Genomic DNA, 17942 nt, shown 5'->3' with positions numbered 1-17942 from the left:
AATAACAAACGGTAAAATATGCTAGGGGTCACCATAAGTAAATGTAAAGTAAGTTAAAGTGAAAACAGAAAACACTGCATTGAGAGCACAGTCTCACTGTTTTTCTAGCTTATTGTTGTGTTTTGCTCCAGTTATTGTCTTAATAAACACCTTATGAGAGGGAGGTTTTACTTTGACAAATTTACACATTTTTTTTTAAGGATCATCACGATATATGAAAAAGAATATTGTCTATTGTCAGTCACATGTTATAAATATATACCCCCAGTGTCCACTTTATCAGCTCCACCCGAACAATCTAATCTAATCCAATCCAACTGTTGTGCCATGAAGTTTCCTTTCCTGCTGCCTGTAATGCTCAGCTTGTCTTGTTGTCACGGTAACAGAGGTGTTCATTTACCTCTATGTTTGGCATTGAGCTCATAGTTAGTGCTGCTGTTGGACTGGACTGCACTTTACTGAGAGGTGTTTCCACTATTCTGTCCCCCCTTATTGTATATCAATAGGGAGGACAAAAAATTAGAAACACGTCTCAATATAAAGTAGTCCAGTACAAGACCTCTGCAAACTACAACCTCAGTAATAAACACAGAATTAAAATGACACATTCTGCACAACGTCAACACAAACTGAACGTGATAAACTTTGTTAAAAAGGAGAATTTCTGGCAGGATCAGCCAGCAGTCAGACTGAACCTGGACAGGGATGGTCAATGAGTCCAAACTTATGGAACTGTTCAGGACCTGCCACAGATGCGGTGCAGTGTTGGATGAAACAAAAATCACTTGGCATGGCAGCCAGATGAAAGTTGGCTGGAGATGCCTGAATGGCCACCAAGATAGAAGTGGCACTCTTGTCCGGAGGAAGAAGAAATCCTCAAAAACAACGGAATTATAGCCAAAGCCACTTTTTCAGATGTATTTTTGGAAGGTGGAAGAAACTGTGCAAAACTTCCTGGTAGATCAGAGCCTGAAATCCATTTCCCTTTGTAACACACACGCTGCCGAAGACGCAGACTCAGCAAAACGCTTCAGGATTTGTCACATCAGCTGTTAGCAGAGGATCCCATTTTCTGCAGCACGAGTTTCCTCCTCAGCACGCGTCTGCTGACCTCCATAACACAAACAACAACAATCTGCTGCAGCTGAAGGCTTCAGGCCGCCTTGGAAAGTACTGCAAACTGCTAAGAAGTACTGCTGGTATCTGACTGCAGTAGAGGTAGAAGTACTGTTCCTCTGCTGGTATGTGACTGCAGTAGAAGTAGAAGTACTGTTCCTCTGCTGGTATGTGACTGCAGTAGAAGTAGAAGTAGTGCAGTAAAAATGTCCTGCAGTAAAAGTCCAAAGTGTCTCATGTCAAATGTCCTGGCAGTAAAAGTGACTGAGCTCCTTTTTCCAAAAAGTAACTGTGCTAGCTGGGATCTTTTCCATTATAAAAATCCCAGTAGAATTGCAAGGTAAAACAGCAAAGTAGAATTTGACGAGGTGATCAGCTGCAGGCCTGATACACGGCGAGCGACAGCGTCTGCAGTGTGTGGCTGATTTGACCTTGCAAAGTCAACACGTGGAAGTTTTTTCCCCTGTAAATTTACAACTTGAATCTCAGAAGTTCTTATTTTTTTCTCAGAATATTAAACCTCTCACCTGGATCTATAATTTTTTAATTTCCCTACAATGGCCCTAATATGCTGTGTTAGCTATATGACTGTACAACTCTAACAAATATGACCATTTTTCAGTGATGTACCTGGCCACAACTTTATGTACTCATTTTCCATTTCAGTGCTTCAAACCATGGCTTTTGGAGAGCCTTGTTCAGGAAATGGGCATAGATTTCTTTCTGTAGACAAAGAGATGAACTCATCTGCTTATCTGATGGAGGCCCTGGTGAACAGATGGGCTGAAACTTTTAATTTTAATATGTAACTGATGATGAAATAAAACTAATTCTATTTTTTCCGGTGTTAGTAAGAGTATTGCCTGTCTTTGTCTCCAGTTTGCTGTCCGGTTGAGGCGCTGGTTTTCCCTCTGCTTCCCGTGCAGGTGAATCTGCAGCCGCTTTTCGTGTGGATTTTGCATTATTCCACATTGTAATTTAAAGGTTTTCCCATTACGTGCTGCGTGTACCAGTGTGCAAACTCAAAACAAGACAGTGATGTTATTTATAGACACTTTATCTTTCACAGTAAGACAAGAATCTAAAATATTCAAATATCACAGTTCTATACAAGTCGTTGTGGAAAAGTTGGCGCTGAGGTTTCATTACATCTCTTGTTCTGACATTGGATTTAAAAGGTGAATTTGTCCACATGGTAAATAAAAGGGAGAATTACACATAATTAAACACCAATCACCAGGGAAAATGGGTACAATTTAAAAAATTGAGAGATTTCTCATATCCTCACAGCTGAAAGGACAGAACTGCCTACATGTGGGCGAAGGGGTGAAACTGAGCGTTATATTTCATCAGAAGGTGAACAAATTACAGAAACATCAACACTTCACTGTCATGAGATATGTGTACAGTCTCATTCATTCTTCAGCTGAAGTGCAGAGATCAAACTGTGCACAATTAAACTGTACTTTAAAAACAACAACAATGGATTTACAAGAAGAAATCATAAAAGTTATTTAACAAAATGTCAAATGTTCTCTTGCAGATTTCCAGAATTCCTAGTCAGTCTTTATTTCATGACTTCAGTTCATCTCATGTAAACTACACAGCAACAGACTCCAGTCACCTGATGACGCCTTCACTTCCTTAAACTGCACCAAAATCATTCCTGTTGTTTTAATTTTTACAGAATATCAGTGTCATAATAATATTTACCAGAAGAATGTGAAACAGAAAACTTCATGAGAGAAGTGGTGCATCACTTCTTTTCTTCAGATATGTCACTTTTTTTTTTTTGAAGCGTGAACTCTGAATTAAATTGTGCATAATTAAGCTATTATGTACGTTATAAAACAACAATAGATTTAAAAAAGCACAAGAGCAAATCATCATAAAAATATTTAACAAAATAAATTCCCAAACAGTCACTGTTATGTACCAAATTATTTCCCATTTTGTTTCTGTTAATAGCTTCTTTCTTTCTTTTTTCCCCCACACAGTATTAGTTTTCTAAATAACATGAAAGTAAAAACTGCGGCCATTCAAAGGTTTTGGTTCCTGTCTTGTTATAAAATTCAGAAATGATCACTTCATCTATGTGTTTTGTTGCACTGCTCCCGTCTCCATGAATGGCAGTCACAGATTTAGCCGTCAGTTAGACTTTATAGCTTCAGCTTCATATTTTTAGTGAACGGTCAAGTCGTGAGGCGGCCCAGCACCTGAGGAAATGTTCAAATCCGTGCAGTTGAGCTCGCCCATCTGAATCCTTCAGGAACCAAGGTGATTCACAGCAGTGAAACCTGCAGGTGGCAGCACAGAGTCGTGGGACTGGAGGTAGCAGCAGAGAGAGGAGACCGTCCCATAACTGAGAGGTCTCAGGTTCAAGTCTCCCAACAACAGTCAGTGTGTGTCCGTCGACAGTCACGCCTCAAATCCAAGTCTCCTCTGAGCTTTGACATGCTGAACTTGTGTCAGAAAACATGATTTAAAACCAAAAAAAAAGGAAAAGATAAACAAATTCAGATTCAGCACCGCACTGGAAATTTGTCATCCACGACAAAACCGTGAAAAAGTCAGGCTCAGGTTGTGTAGTGTGACCCGGCGTGAATAAGAGAACAGCTCAAGGCCAAAATATACAAATCTGTGATGTTCTGAAGGAAAGAGCACGAGGGCTGCAGCGGCCACTATCCTGATTTTTTGTTAGAGCTCAGCGATTTATCGATGTTATATCGATATCATGAAACTAGATATCACCTGGGATTTTGGATGATAACATGCTTATATGACATGAGTATTGTTTCCTGGTTTTAATTTAAAGGCAGCAGCTGTTCTGTTATTTCTTCTGTTATAACTTTTTCTTGTCTATCTAAAATAAATAGACAAATTTCACTGTTTGGACTATTTGCTCCCCTCCACTTGCATTTGGATTGGCATGTATTGTTTATTGCCTGTTTTTTCATCGTGAAATGGACTCGAACTCAAGCAGACCTGCTCCGAGAATCAAGTCTGTTCAAGTGGGACTCGAACGCAGCGACGGTGCCTGCAGCCCTCGTGTTCACCAAATGTCACGTTACACTATGACAGAAACTCAGTTATCTCACTAGGCGTCAAAACTTAAAGGAATATTCCAATGTTTTTGGCAAAATCCAAACTTCCACAGACTGAGACCAGATGTTGGACACCACTTTCATAAGTTGGAGGAAGGGTATTTTACCCAATACATCGTTGTTTTCCTTTAAGAATGCATGCACATGTATTCAAAAACAGCATGTGCAGCCTGGTCAGTGGAAGAAACATTTTTAAAAATTAATTAGCAAGAAAATTACAAAATAAAAGCCTCCCAAAAACTACAGAATTAACATTAATTCTACATCTGCCGGTGTCTCAGGAGCGAGAAGGTCACAGGTTCAAATCCAAGGAGCGACTGTGGGTAGGGACTAGTGAAGGGGACAACATTCGCCCTTCACTGAAAAACTATCACCGAGGTGCCCTTGAGCAAGGCACTTAAAACCCTAAACTGCTCCAGTGAAAGTGACTGGTAGCCAACTATCCCCCCTGTAATTAAACATGTTTAGGTCGACTTGGCAGGTTTAACCAGGATTACTAAGGACCCCCACAGCGGCCAGAGGATCAGTCAGGTCTGTAATCTGAGGCTTCAGCTGGATGAGATCCTTGGGGTTCCACGCGTCGAGATGTGCGAGGGTTCGGCGAGCGAGGACCTCATAGAGCCGGCGTCCCTCTGAAGTTGGCTTCGATCTGCTCGAGCGTCTTGCCCTTGGTTTCCGGTACGAAGGCGGCGGTGAAGATGACGTTGATGGCGCACATCGAGGAGAACAGCCAGAAGGTTCCGGCGCTGGTCAGCAGATTCTGGAAGATGAACAGCGAGTTTTGATGATAATGGAGCAGAAAAATGTAGATAGACAGTGGGGGTTGAAGTATTTTGTACCAAAAACTGTGATTCTGTGGTCCTAGGTTTGGTGAACTGTGCATGTGGTAAACCATATTCCCCTCCCACCAAATGTTGTTGCATGTGAAGTTCATTTTTAGCATGATATTAAATTACAGCACAAATTTGAACATTGTAATACAGTGGTGCCTCAAAGTCTTTGAACCCTTTAGAGCAGCACCTAATCTGAGGCAGCTGACTCCATTAGCTTTTGGGAAAATCATTTGCACAGACATTCATATACTTTTGCCTCAAATAAATATGTAAGACTGAACTTTCCTCAATAAATAAATGAATAAGGTTCAATGCTTTTGTGTCATTTCTTTAATTCAGTCCCCTTTTATCTAGATTTAAGACTTGCGTGAAAATCTGATCATGTTTTGGATCACACTTACGCAGAAATAGAGAATATTTTAAAGGATTCACAAACTCTCGGGAAACGCTGTATATTCCCTTCATGGGCCCGTTCCTCTGCTCAGCACTCACCATCAGGTCCTGGAAGGTCTTGGTGATGATGAAGGCGGCTCCCCAGTTGGTGAGGACACACACGGCGCTGGCGAACCCCCTCACTTTGGTGGGGAAAATCTCAGACATGATCAGCCACGGGATGGGACCCCAACCGAGAGCGAAACCTGAGCACAGAGGAAGACACGCAGGACTTTAAAGGGGAAGTTCTTCATGTTGCCTTCATGTGAAATGGGTCATTAACATGCTGAGTTTCCAACGTGGAAATAACGTGAAGTATAAATACAAAAACACATGCTGGAATATAAATAGAAACACGCTATCATGTGTCATCTAATTTACATGCTATATGACTTATGTATTACTTTAAAATGACTTTGTGCCCCTGTTTGTTTTGCATGTCAGACGCTGTAACAGACGTTTGGTGATGCTTCATAACAACATAAAGAAAAAACTTCATCCTGTTGAAAAGCTTTTGTTTTTCATTCCAAATCAAAATGGTTTTATTTGTTGACATTGAATGTATCATGAAAACTAGCCACCAAGAAATTCATCAAGCATAATGAAAGGATGCAATCTATTTTTTAAAAAGGTATATTTAGTAATCTAACTCTGATGTGCATCAAAATAAAAGAAAGGAGTTCTTCCACCGTGTTACCGTTGATTTAGGACTGACTTTACATTACGTAATGGGTAAGTGTAAATTTTAAGTTATATCTCAGCTCTACATTGGATCTAATTTGTATGCTGCAAACTAAGCTACGTTCAAACTTACACATATTGCAACAGGCTGCTGGTCTTTTACTTCCCTGAAACTGAAACTGAAATCATTTTCACTTTTAAATTTCTGATAAAATAATTTCCAGTGTGCAGAGTTTAATTTAGCAGTGTGCAGAGTCGGTCTTCATGATCCTGACTTCAATATTAACCATGATCGTTTTACAGAATATTGTCATCACAATCTATTAATCGCCATCTTAAATAGTAATGCTAATAATAATCATCTTAATAATAATCATCCTGGTGATCTCAGGTGCAAAAATTGTTTTAGCTGTACTTTTGGAATCTGTAGCTTTTTACTTTTGGAAGATTGAATCTTGATCATCTGCATACAACAGCGAGCATTCAAATAACTGTGATTATGGCTTTATATTGCCGATAAGATCGTTCTACGATTTGGATCTGGAACACGACAACATATGTTTTAAGGAGTTAGCTGATATCTAGCTGTAGTTTGAGACAGCAGACGACACAACAACATGTTAACTCCACATGTATGTGCAGGGGAGAGGAACAGAGACTTGCTTTAAATGTGGGAATTTATAATCACCAGGGATGCACGATAATGCCAGCATGTTATCAGTATCGGCTGATACAGGCTTGGTATTGGAGAGCACCATTCAAGCCTGTTTCAGTCAGGTGAATCTTACGGTTCTGTTTGAAAGAAATTTTTGTATAAAAATAAATATGACATGTTGTACGTAACCTAAACTGAAGTCCTTTTTCTTATTTTGCCCAGTGACATGTGTGCATTTTGAAAGGCATTGTATATTTATTCTCTTTCTGCCAGTGGGCTTTCACAATAAGAGAAGGCAAAATAAAATGTTGATTCCACTGCAGGAGGGATTTGATGTTCTCTGCAATTAGGTGGAAAAAACATTTGCATTTATCAGTATCAGCATCATACAAAAGAGTTGGAAAATACTGGCAAATATCGGCAAAAACTCCAGTATCGTGCATCCCTAATAATCATAATATGTGATTCTAGATGTAAAGCTTCAAAGTGCTGGTGACAGGTGAGGCGCTCCAGGTGTGGCTGACCTGTGATGAAGACGCCCATGCTGGCGAGGGCGAGCCAGGTCAGGTCGGCGTGCACGTCCGGACCCTGAGGCTCGGACGCCAGCAGGCTCAGCGAGGCGTTGCTGTGGGCTTGATCCATCAGGTGGAAGTAAACCCCGAACGCCGTGGTGCTGGCCGCCATGGCGATTCCTGGTCAGGAAACAGAGCGAGGAAACTGAATGTGGACCGGTACTAAAGGACCGATTAGCCGATCAATCAAATATTCAATCAATGGAGAATTCACTGATTCTAATTTCAGTAAATAATTTTGAACATTTGTTAAATAAATTGTCAAAAACTGTCTGATGCCAGCTTAGGTATGAAGATTGTCTTCCTCTCTGTTCAAATCTTTATAAAATTAATATTTGAGTTTTTTTGGCTGCTGGTCAGACTGTGAAGACAGACATGTGAAGACGTCACTTTGGACTCTGATCACTTCCCATCAGACTTTGGCTTCATTTTTCACACTTTGTAAAGTTAATGATTAATCAGTAGATCAAAAATAATAATAACTGACAGATTACTGAATGAAATCAAAATACAAAGCATCCAGAATGCTACTGCCTCAACTAAACTGATTTGTGTCTTAAAAAAAAAAGATAATTCTATCCTCAAAAACATGTTTTGTAAGAGATGGTGTTAAAAGGACTCATAGTTTCAATAGTAACTCAAAATGTACGCTTTTACGTGAACAATCATTCTCTACTTTGCAGCTCCAATTTCAAATACAGCAAAACTTGACCTTTGTGATATTATATATTAATAAACATGCAAACATGAGTCACATAAATAGGGCTCAAGCCTTTTTCACTTCCCCTCCTCTCTCCTGAACTTCTCTGTCACATTCCACTTCCATTTGTGAAATGAAGGCAAAAATAAACATAAATATATATTAAAAAAAACAAGTACCTGAGATGATGAGAAGGACCTTCCTGCCCGCCTTGTCCATGACGAGCGCTGCGACCGCCGTGAACACGACCTGAGTCAGAGCCACGATCACGGTGGCCAGGTCGCTGTCCTGCACAGCAACAGCACAAAGTCACAAAATAACCAAAACCTGCTGCTAAAGAGTTTTAATGATTTATCAGTCAGTAAAAGTCGAATTAACTTACAAAAACAGGCTTACTGTATTTGGGGATTTTTCATCTGTTTTTATTTTTACATAGTTTTTCATTTTCATTTCCAATTCAGTTTTATTTGTCACAAAGGTTTAAATTTAATTTTCATTTTGTTTGAATTCTTGTTTTACTATTTTTTAGCAGGGATAATATTTTTAAAAGGTGACATGACAGAATCTGGCATATTTTTGCAACAGGTTTTCCGGGACACAAATGGTAAATCATAGTTTTAGTAAAAAAAATAAAAAAATTTAAAAAAAATAGAAAAAAGAAAAAGAAAAAAGTAGTAGTGCATTCATTCTTCAATATATCTTAGCTTAAAGTTAGCATCACTATGAGAATAATTTTCTGTGTGAAAATTCAAAGAAAAGAAAATTAAAAACATTCCACACATTGTAAATGTATAAATTTTAGTTCATTTTACTTGTCAACAATATTTTTTTAGTTTGGGTTTCTTGTATTTTTCCCCCCATAAAGTGTCATTTTGATTTTTGTGATTTTTTTCTGTGTTTGTAAGATAGTTTTCCCTTGGTTTTATTTTAAGCTTCCCATAATAACCATGATCCCAGAGCACAAAAAAAAGGTTTGACACCCTCTTACCTTAAAATGCGCCTGTTCGAAGATGTTCTCGGCGTAGAACATGATGGCGTTGATCCCGGTCAGCTGCTGGAACATCATCAGCATGACGCCGATGCTCAGGGGCTTGTAGACGCCGGGATCCTTCAGGTCGGCCGACCGGAAGCTCGAACCCTGAGGCAAAACATCCGCTCTCGTTAACAAAGCTCCTTAAATCAACACACCACAGCTTGAGCTTTAATGAGTTAATTCAGGTGTTGAGTTTGCACACAACAAATTGCTCAGACGTTCTGGAGAGAGCAGCTGAGAGCAGGCAGAACTCACCAGACCTGACCGCTCGCTAAACTGAGAGTTTAAAGGAGTACGCCACCGTTTTGGACAAAATCCCCTTTTCTAAAAATGAGAGTCAGGAAAAGTTAGATTGTGAAACTGTAACCGCTGAACACATTTATTCCTGCAGAACTGCGGAGGACGCAAAATCTCCTTCTCTAGGATGGCAACGGAATGGACTAACTGGCTTGCATTCATTCTCTACAGCCTTTCTCCAATCAAAGCCATAACCTACTTATGTTTAACCTTAACCAATAGGCCAAAATAACCACCCAAAATGTGAAATATTCCATCGCCATCCTACGAAAAAAAAAAAAAAAAAATGGCATGGAGGACAGTACTGAAGACTAGATAAATCCTTTGCTACATATCAGTCAAAAAGCTGTGACGAGGCAAAGCCGACACTCAGAGCCCATCGCAGTCCATCACATATACATTAGGACACTAGGAGGCGCACTTGGCTCTTTTAAAATGTGGCGTTGGAAGCAAACGCCTTCAGTTCTACATTGCATTAATCACTCATTAAACATACGCAGCGTTAAAAAATTTAAATGCAATGTCTGGCTCTTGCAGCAGGAACCTCTCAGGATCCACCGCAAAAATCACAATACCGTCTCTGGCCCTGTTGTACCTCTAAGTCTATTTCTGATCAGGCCCAAGGAGCTTCAGGATGGTGGATGATTCACGGACGGGTTCCTGGTAGATACCCGGCTCGGTGGCAGGGTCACACTCGTGAACTGCAGATTTATAAAAACCTCACGCGCCTCAACCTGCCTGCTTTGTCAGGTGTTTCTTCTGCGTTACGTTCCACCACCTGTTCATCACGCAGCCTCCTCCTCACCTGCTCGTCGCTGGCGTCCTCGATGCGGGCGCACTCCCACTCGACGGGGGCGTCCGGGCCTCGCAGGAAGCGCAGCGCCTCCTCGGCCTCGCGCCTCTTGCCCTGGGACAGCAGGAACCTGGGCGTCTCCGGCATGAAGCACATGCACACCATCATGAGCGTGGGCGGGACGGAGCTGCAGATCGCCAGCCAGCGCCAGTCCAGGAACAGACCTGCAGAGGATCCAGATTCATAAATCCATGAATAAATCCGTACAGGTGAGTGACACACGCTGCTCTCTCACATCTCCATCTGAACAAGTCAGTCTGTCAGGATTAAAAATCTTGTTTTTCTTCAAGCAAGGAAAAAAAATCTACCAGTGGGATGAGATAATCCCACTTGTTTCTAATGCAGTTTCACTTGTTTCAGGATTTTTTTTTTTTTCTGGGAAGAAGAATAAATATGTTGAAGCGAGGCAGAAAAAGGCAGATCAGCCACTAGGATCAAGAAAATGACACTTGATTCAAGAAAATTCTGGAAACAAGTTGATTAGTGTTGGGATCAAATGGGATTATCTCATCCCACTGGTGGATTTTTAAGGGAAACAAGATTTCATCACTGTAATGGAGACTGACTTGTTAGGATGGAGATTTTTTTTGCCAGTAGTGAGGACCCTGTAGACTCAGCTGACACGTGTGGAATAAGCGCGTCATGTGATGGTTGAGTCTACATGGTTCGCACTTATTCCACATTTTTTTGCCAGTTGAGTCTAAATGGTCCTCGCCGCGGTTTTCCATGGTGCAGCTTTTATTGTGAAATTTGGAAAATGACCAAAAGTAGAACCAACAAAGTAGAAGCAGGTTCCTCTTCTCATATTTGCTGACTGAGCTTTTATTGTGAAAGGTCTCACAATCTGTCATTGATCATCTGTTCTTTGTGATGGATCTGATTTAAAATGTAGTGAAGGACAAAACTCAGTAAAAGTATAGGAAAGCTACTAACTTGCAGTAACATGAGAAAATGTAATTAGCTTCTTCCACCTCTGGTTTTTTTTTTTTTTTTTTTTTTTTTTTTGCAGTGTTGGATGCAGAGCTACTCTATTCTGGTTTCCACATTCCATCTGTCTAACCTTCGACTGAATTCCTTTGTGAATGCATTATGTGAGCAGCGTCCAGAGGAGACGCAGTGACACACTGGCCTCTATTGAGCCGCACTAAACAAGAACGGCACGCTGCAAACAAGATTAGTCGAGCACAGCTGTTTGTCCTGCAGGTCGCAACAGTGGAGCCGCTATCAGCGAGGCGGCAGAGGAATTCCATCGTGTCCGAGGACGATCACGTCACATGACGGACGGGTTTCGGCTGCCATCGGCCGGTCTGGTCGTGTCTTCTCTGTGGCCTTTGATCGAGGCTTTTCAGCAGAGAAGAGCCGGGGGAGCTCACTTCTGATGAGTCAACCTCAAATCAAGTTTAATGCGTTTACACAGCACTTTTTAACAAAGGAGGTTTGTCACAAGGGTTTTTTCCCCCCAGAGAAAAAAGGGAATCAATACAGATACCAGAGAGAAAGAGAGATATCACACACTTTAAGATATGGAGGCAAATTAGATGTCCTGCACTGCTGAGCCAACAGTGGACAGTCATAAAGTCGAAGGTTAGTTATGGAGAGGCTTCTTGAATGATTTACAACTTGTAAAATCACCAGGTGGTGATAACCTCACAGGGCTTCTCAGTGTTTCTTTCCTCATGTGTAAAGTTTAGATCAGGGCCACTCACCTTCAGATGGCTCAGGGGCCACTCAGCAAAATTCAGCTGTGTCCAAGGGCCGCTAGCTAAACACGTCTGTCCAATTTTGGACGTTTAAACAATACTTTTGTCACAGGCTACATGACGAGTCTAAAAATGAATGAAACATACAGAAAACAGGTATATTTCCATCCAAGGCCAAACCTCACTGAATAAAAGATTGTCATGTAATGATTAATGATGAAATGATCAAGTTACAACAAAATGAGGCTTCATTCCCAAAATGTGAACAGAATGGGCAGCTTGCTCAGAGGTTACAGGGCCTTTCACACAGCGTGTGTGCGTGTTGTTCTGCGCTGGGCTCGGCCAGATGGGCGCAGAGCAGCGTGCACGCACGTGCAGAGTAGGGCGCACTTCCAAAAACATACACCTCTGGTCCGTGTAGTAAATAATTTGCTTCAGTTTACAACAGTATTGGTCTTTGACTACAGAAAAAAGAAAAAAGAATTTTGCCTATTGTGGAAAGCAGAAACATCATATATCTCTGGCACCTGGTTTTCCCAAATTGTTGGAGCTCTCTCTCCATGACTGGGCTTTGTAATGAGATCAGGTAGGACTGTAGTCTGCTGTCCCACAGCTCTGCACACAGAGAGACAGCCACAGTGAGGCTTTCCTCCACTGTTGTTTGCCGTTCTGCCAAAATCCACCAGATTTTTTTCAGATTCTACTATTCTCTCCTATTGGACGAGCCGAGGTGACGTCACAGCACGCTGCGGCCAAGTTAAAACATTTTCAACTTGGGGGCAGCGTGCTCGGGCGCCGGCACCAGCCTCACGCTGCGCTCAGCTCGGCGCAGACCGGTGCGCCCTTGCGCCCAGCGATCACAAACACAATGAATGGCTGCACCAGCTGAGGTCTGTGCCGTGCGTGAGCTCTGTGAAAGCCCCTTAACACTGAAATTAGGCCACATCACACTCCAGAGCAACATTATAAAATAAACAGGCTTCATTCACAAAATGTGAACAGTGACATGTGATACTTGTATCTTCCTTTTCGGTTTGGAATTGGCCACGACTGAGTCCTCCTTCCATCGCACCGGAACATCAAACACTAAAGCCCGGGTTATACTTTGTTGTACGACGGATACGCAACGCACAGTGAACACAGCTGATGTCCAAGCCCACACCGCCCTCGACACGCCGCTTCCCACCACCCGACACGCCGCTTCCTGACACACCGCCACCTGCCTCCCAACATGCCGCTTCCTGGCACAGGCGGCGTGTCGGGAGGCACACTGCGGTGTTAGTGATAGACAGATTGAAAGTCAATAATTAGATAGAATAATATTTTTTTATTATATGACAGTGGCGGGCCGCATAAAAATGATGCACGTGCCGCATGCAGCCCCCGGGCCGCGGGTTGAGTGGCCCTGGTTTAGATGCTTGTTTAGGTTCATGACCTGTGGCTGTTCAGTTCTCCTTCAGTCAAACCGCTGTAAACCCGTCACACATCACTTTGACTCACTGCCAGCGTACATACCTCCCAGATACGCTCCCATGATGCCGAGCACCACCATCAGCTGGACGCAGGAGCCGATCGTCCCTCGGACTCGCTCGTGAGCCATCTCAGAGATGTACACCTGAGCGGCGACAGGACACACAGTTACAAGGAAGGTACAGTTCATTCATTACACTGATGCACTGATTATAAAATCTGCTCGATCTGCTCAAAGAAATAAACTGAAGGAGTCACTTTGACTTCAGGCTGAACTGAATGAAATTTTGACGCCCACAACTTCCTGTGGACGTCAAACAACAACAACGGAGGAAAACAGGAAGAAAAGATATGAGAGTGAGATGAAGTGTTCAGTGACATGAGAAACTCGAGCTCGGTGATTTGATCGACGAAATATAACATCCTTTTTTTCACAAACTTTTCCTGGTTTACAATTTTAATCCAGATTTTTCTTGTTTTTCCACAAACTATAACCACTGACTGATGGGAATCACAGCAGCCATGATCATGTGATCGCTGATTCACTCCTGCACCTTCTGTGAGTTGTCTGGCTGTTTGACAGACAGCTCAGCTGCCTTTATAATGTTGTAATAATAAATATACATTATATTATTATTATATTATATTATCATTATTACATTATACCATTATATTATAATATAAACAGAGTTTACAAAGCGCTTTGACAGACAACAGCAAAAGCAGAATAATCAGAAAGCAAAATAACAGAAAGACGAAACGAGTGCAAATCAAAATGAAGGTAAAATCAAGATAAGGTGAAAACAGGAAAACAAAAGACTTAAAAGACAGAGTAAAGAGAAAAACAGAGGGATGTTGAAAGATAAAGACAGTAAAAGAGATAGAAAGCAGTAGAAAAAACAAATGCTACAACAGACGTAGTCAAAATCGCGATTGTATGATTCAACTGTTGTTGTTTTTTTTGCATCGACTGATAATATAAATCTGAATTAATCGATTGTGTCGTTTTATAGCCCAGCCTCACGTGAACATCAGCGTCAGGCCTGTGGAGGCTTTTCACATGACGTCACCTCGGCCTCGGGACCGATGACATCATCAAGATGACTGACAGGTGTGAGGGCAGAGGGGGAGGGACTAACAATACATTTCCTGCCTCGAAGTGAAAGGTTAAAGTCAAAAATGATAAAAAAAAAAAAAAAAGTTGAGGTGTGAATGAGCCAGATGTGACTTACCGGGACGACCAGCGAGGTGACTCCGCTCGCCAGGCCGGTGAGCGCCCGGCCGAGGTACAGCATCCACACGTTCTGAGCCGTGATGATGACGGTGAAGCCGAAGACGAAGGGCAGGGAGCAGAACATCAGAGTGAGCTTCCTGCCAATCTTCTCCACCATCCAGCCGCCCAGCAGCCCGCCCAGCGCCGCCCCGATCGTCACGATGGACTGAGAGACAGAGCACAGACACCGTGGCACAGGATTTCACTCCTCATCTTATCTGGAGGGGCTTCTGAGTGCAACCTGGCAATGTGTGTGTGTGTGTGTGTGTGTGTGTGTGGCTGAACCAGCATCGTCACGGTTCCGAGTTGATTCCACTGAGGTCAGCCGTGTCAAAAGTGCATACACTCATGGTGCATTTCACTGGCTTTAGTGCTCTGAGATGTACAGATGAAACACTGGAATATAGTGGTAAATAATTTATTTTTTTCCAAGCGTCACGCACCAAAAGAGCAACAACACACTTAGAGCTAAAAAAGAAATACAAAACACCGCCATGCGTGTCAAAGTCTGGCACATCTGAGGCACGGACTGCACCTTTAACACTTTCAAACGTAAAGCGTCCTCATACGCTGCTGATGAGCATTTAATACACACACACACACACACACAAAAAACACTTTGTCTGTGAACAGGGACTGAAATCTGCAATCATCAGTCAGAAAAAATACTATACTACAAATAATCTGTATTTCTAGAGCTCCTTTTTAATCAGAGTTACCAAGAGCTTCAACTAAAGACAAAATCAACGAAACACAAAACTAAAGGAAGTAAAACGGGATAAAATGAAAGTCATGGTGATGACAACAACATGGAGCTGCTGTTCCAAAATAGTTCCCAACCGGGAAACCCTCATTACCTGCTATTCAGGTTTTGCAGCACAATTAGCCAATCAGAATAGAGCTATAAAAAAGGGGGGTGGAGCCTGAGTTCAGCCAGCCAATGGAAGCCGTGGCTCATGTTACTTGTTCACCAGCCATGAAAAACTGCCTGTATGTTTCCTATGTGCAGGAGAAGTTCTGCACGGATTTAAAACATTTAAATTTTTTATTTTTTACTCAAAGTAAACTTAGAGATTGGTATTTCAGAAACAATGAAACTGTGGCGAAAAGGAAAAAAGTTACTCCATTTTTACAAGCACTTTGCATAGAAGTGTGTGTGATATTAAAACGGGGTGTGTGTGTGGTGAAAATGCTGACGTCATACCCCAAACCAGGAGGCCTGAACGTCGTCCAGCCGTAACCTGGGGTCTGCGATCTTGGAAAGCTCTGGAATGGCGGGCGAGCTGTATCCCAGCACGAAGCCGAAGCTCATGGGCCCGAGGACGGACGCGAACGCCGCCAGGTACAGCTTCCCGTTCTTCACTTTGCTGTCGAGACAACAAGACGGGCAAAGGTCAAAGGTCAGCGTTCAGTTCAGCTTTGTGCCCGGCTGGTCCCTAAAGTGATGTAATGCTTTGACTTCAGTGTTTTACTTTGATACATTTACAGTTTGTTGAGTTACAGAATACAAGTTTTAGGGTTTCTCCATTAACCAGCCAGTCATGGCACCATCATCCTTTTTACTTTGTTTAATTAAGATCCTTCCCCATGCAGAGACACATCACACTGATGGTTTTTTTGAGACAGCAACACATATATTCCCACTTAAAACAGTCAATATCTATACCAATATGCATTTAAGAATCTTAGTTCAAATGAAGGTGCAAAACAGCTTCAGCTTTTCCAACAGGCCAATCATAAGATAATTAGGTGCTTTTTTTTTTTTTTTTTTTTTTTTTAAAGAAAAGGCTGTGTTAGTTTTACTGTGTGGCTAATTTGACGAGTCACATTTAGTGACAAACTTGTAGAAAAAAAGTCACAAAAACCTCCAATGCCACAGTACTGACAGTAAAATAATATCGGCCTGATACAGATATTGCTTTTTAACGCTGATACTGGCGGATCAGTGCATCCATGTGAGGGAGAATCTTCTCAATCCTCCTTCCTTCTGCTTGCTTTTCCTACAGCAGGTTTTTACTGCAGTGATTCAAGTCCCACTGAGGGCCACTTTCCTCAAAGCAACAAATACAGAACCTGTAAATGAGTCCCGATATTTTGGTACTGTCACCTCTCTCTGTTTTTTTTTTTTTTTTTTTTTTTTTTTTTTTAACCATCAAGGATTAATGCACAAAGTAGGATGAATACACGTATTTTACACAATGCACATATTTTGTGAATTTCTACTGCACATATTTATAGATTTCTTATTGTCCTTTTCTAGCCTATTTCTTGTAAATTCACCTAAGCTCACTCATTTCACCTGAAAAGCATATTTGAGGTTCTCAGTGCTGTATCTAAATCTATGATGTGCCTCACAGTCCGGGCTGGTCGTGCTTTATTACAGTTTGTGCAGGGTGCCGGTCGGGGTTACTCACTCCAGATAGGCGTCCTGCTCGGACCTCAGGCCGCCGGGTGACTCCTCCTCTGCTCCCTCTGCATCCAGCAGCCGCCTCCTCTCGTTCTGGATGTCCATTCTACCTGTGTTTCTGTTTCCTGGTGTGTCTCCTTCCCCTCACCTGGACTTCAGCTCAGCCAAACCCCAGGCAGCAACAAACAGCAGCTAATGGCCGGCAACCTCACACTCACTCGTCAGTTTACCCAAACACATAAATGCCGGCGACTGTTTGAACTACAAAACGTGATGTATGGTCATCTCAAGCCTCATATCTGACCTGGTGTTCGCACCGTGAAGGGTTTCTGCCTCCGCGCCGGCCAGCCGACTGCCTGCTTTGTCAACATGTCAGTCAGCTGATCGAGAGAGTGCCTGTCATTTCCTGCTGCGCTCATTTCAAAGTAAAAGACTTCTTCTGTGTTACAGTTGCTTGAGCCCCGTGCGCAGCCAAAGATCGTCTATGGATGCTAACACAAACGTGCACACCAAACCTTCAGACATCCTGCTGTGTGGAAGTACTTTGCTGTGTTACGACGGCGTATCAGGGCCACTGTAGGAAAAAAAAATATGGAGAAGGCGTAGCGGGGTAATATTCCGAGGAACAAACTCAGAATTTCTGGGAAAATAGTTGTTCATTTAATTTTTTTCAAGGCTTTTAGTTATTTGTTTTTATCCGTATATAAATGTATCGATATAAAGAATTCTAACAGCAGTTGCACTCTTTAATTTTCACTTCTTGTTTTTATTTCACACTTTGCTTTGGCAATAGAGTGGTGAAGTCCCGCCCTCCCA

At 42.1% G+C, this 17942-nt stretch overlaps 1 protein-coding gene across 1 annotated transcript; it reads right to left on the bottom strand.

The window, feature by feature from the left end:
• Positions 1 to 2155: 2155 nt before the first annotated feature.
• slc2a8 (solute carrier family 2 member 8) lies at positions 2156 to 17481 on the bottom strand. Its single transcript, XM_030060826.1, has 10 exons — positions 17134 to 17481; positions 15924 to 16086; positions 14679 to 14885; positions 13492 to 13591; positions 10229 to 10440; positions 9082 to 9231; positions 8273 to 8381; positions 7346 to 7513; positions 5546 to 5691; positions 2156 to 4980 (listed from the first exon to the last, which is right to left on the bottom strand). Exons 1-10 carry the CDS (start codon positions 17229 to 17231, stop codon positions 4834 to 4836), a joined length of 1500 nt encoding a protein of 499 aa, XP_029916686.1. The 5' UTR covers positions 17232 to 17481; the 3' UTR covers positions 2156 to 4833.
• Between the last annotated feature and the right edge of the window lie 461 nt (positions 17482 to 17942).

Source organism: Myripristis murdjan, chromosome 9 (genome assembly GCF_902150065.1).
Source record: "Myripristis murdjan chromosome 9, fMyrMur1.1, whole genome shotgun sequence".
Taxonomy (NCBI): Eukaryota; Metazoa; Chordata; class Actinopteri; order Holocentriformes; family Holocentridae; genus Myripristis; species Myripristis murdjan.
This window is presented reverse-complemented; position numbering and strand designations above follow the sequence as displayed.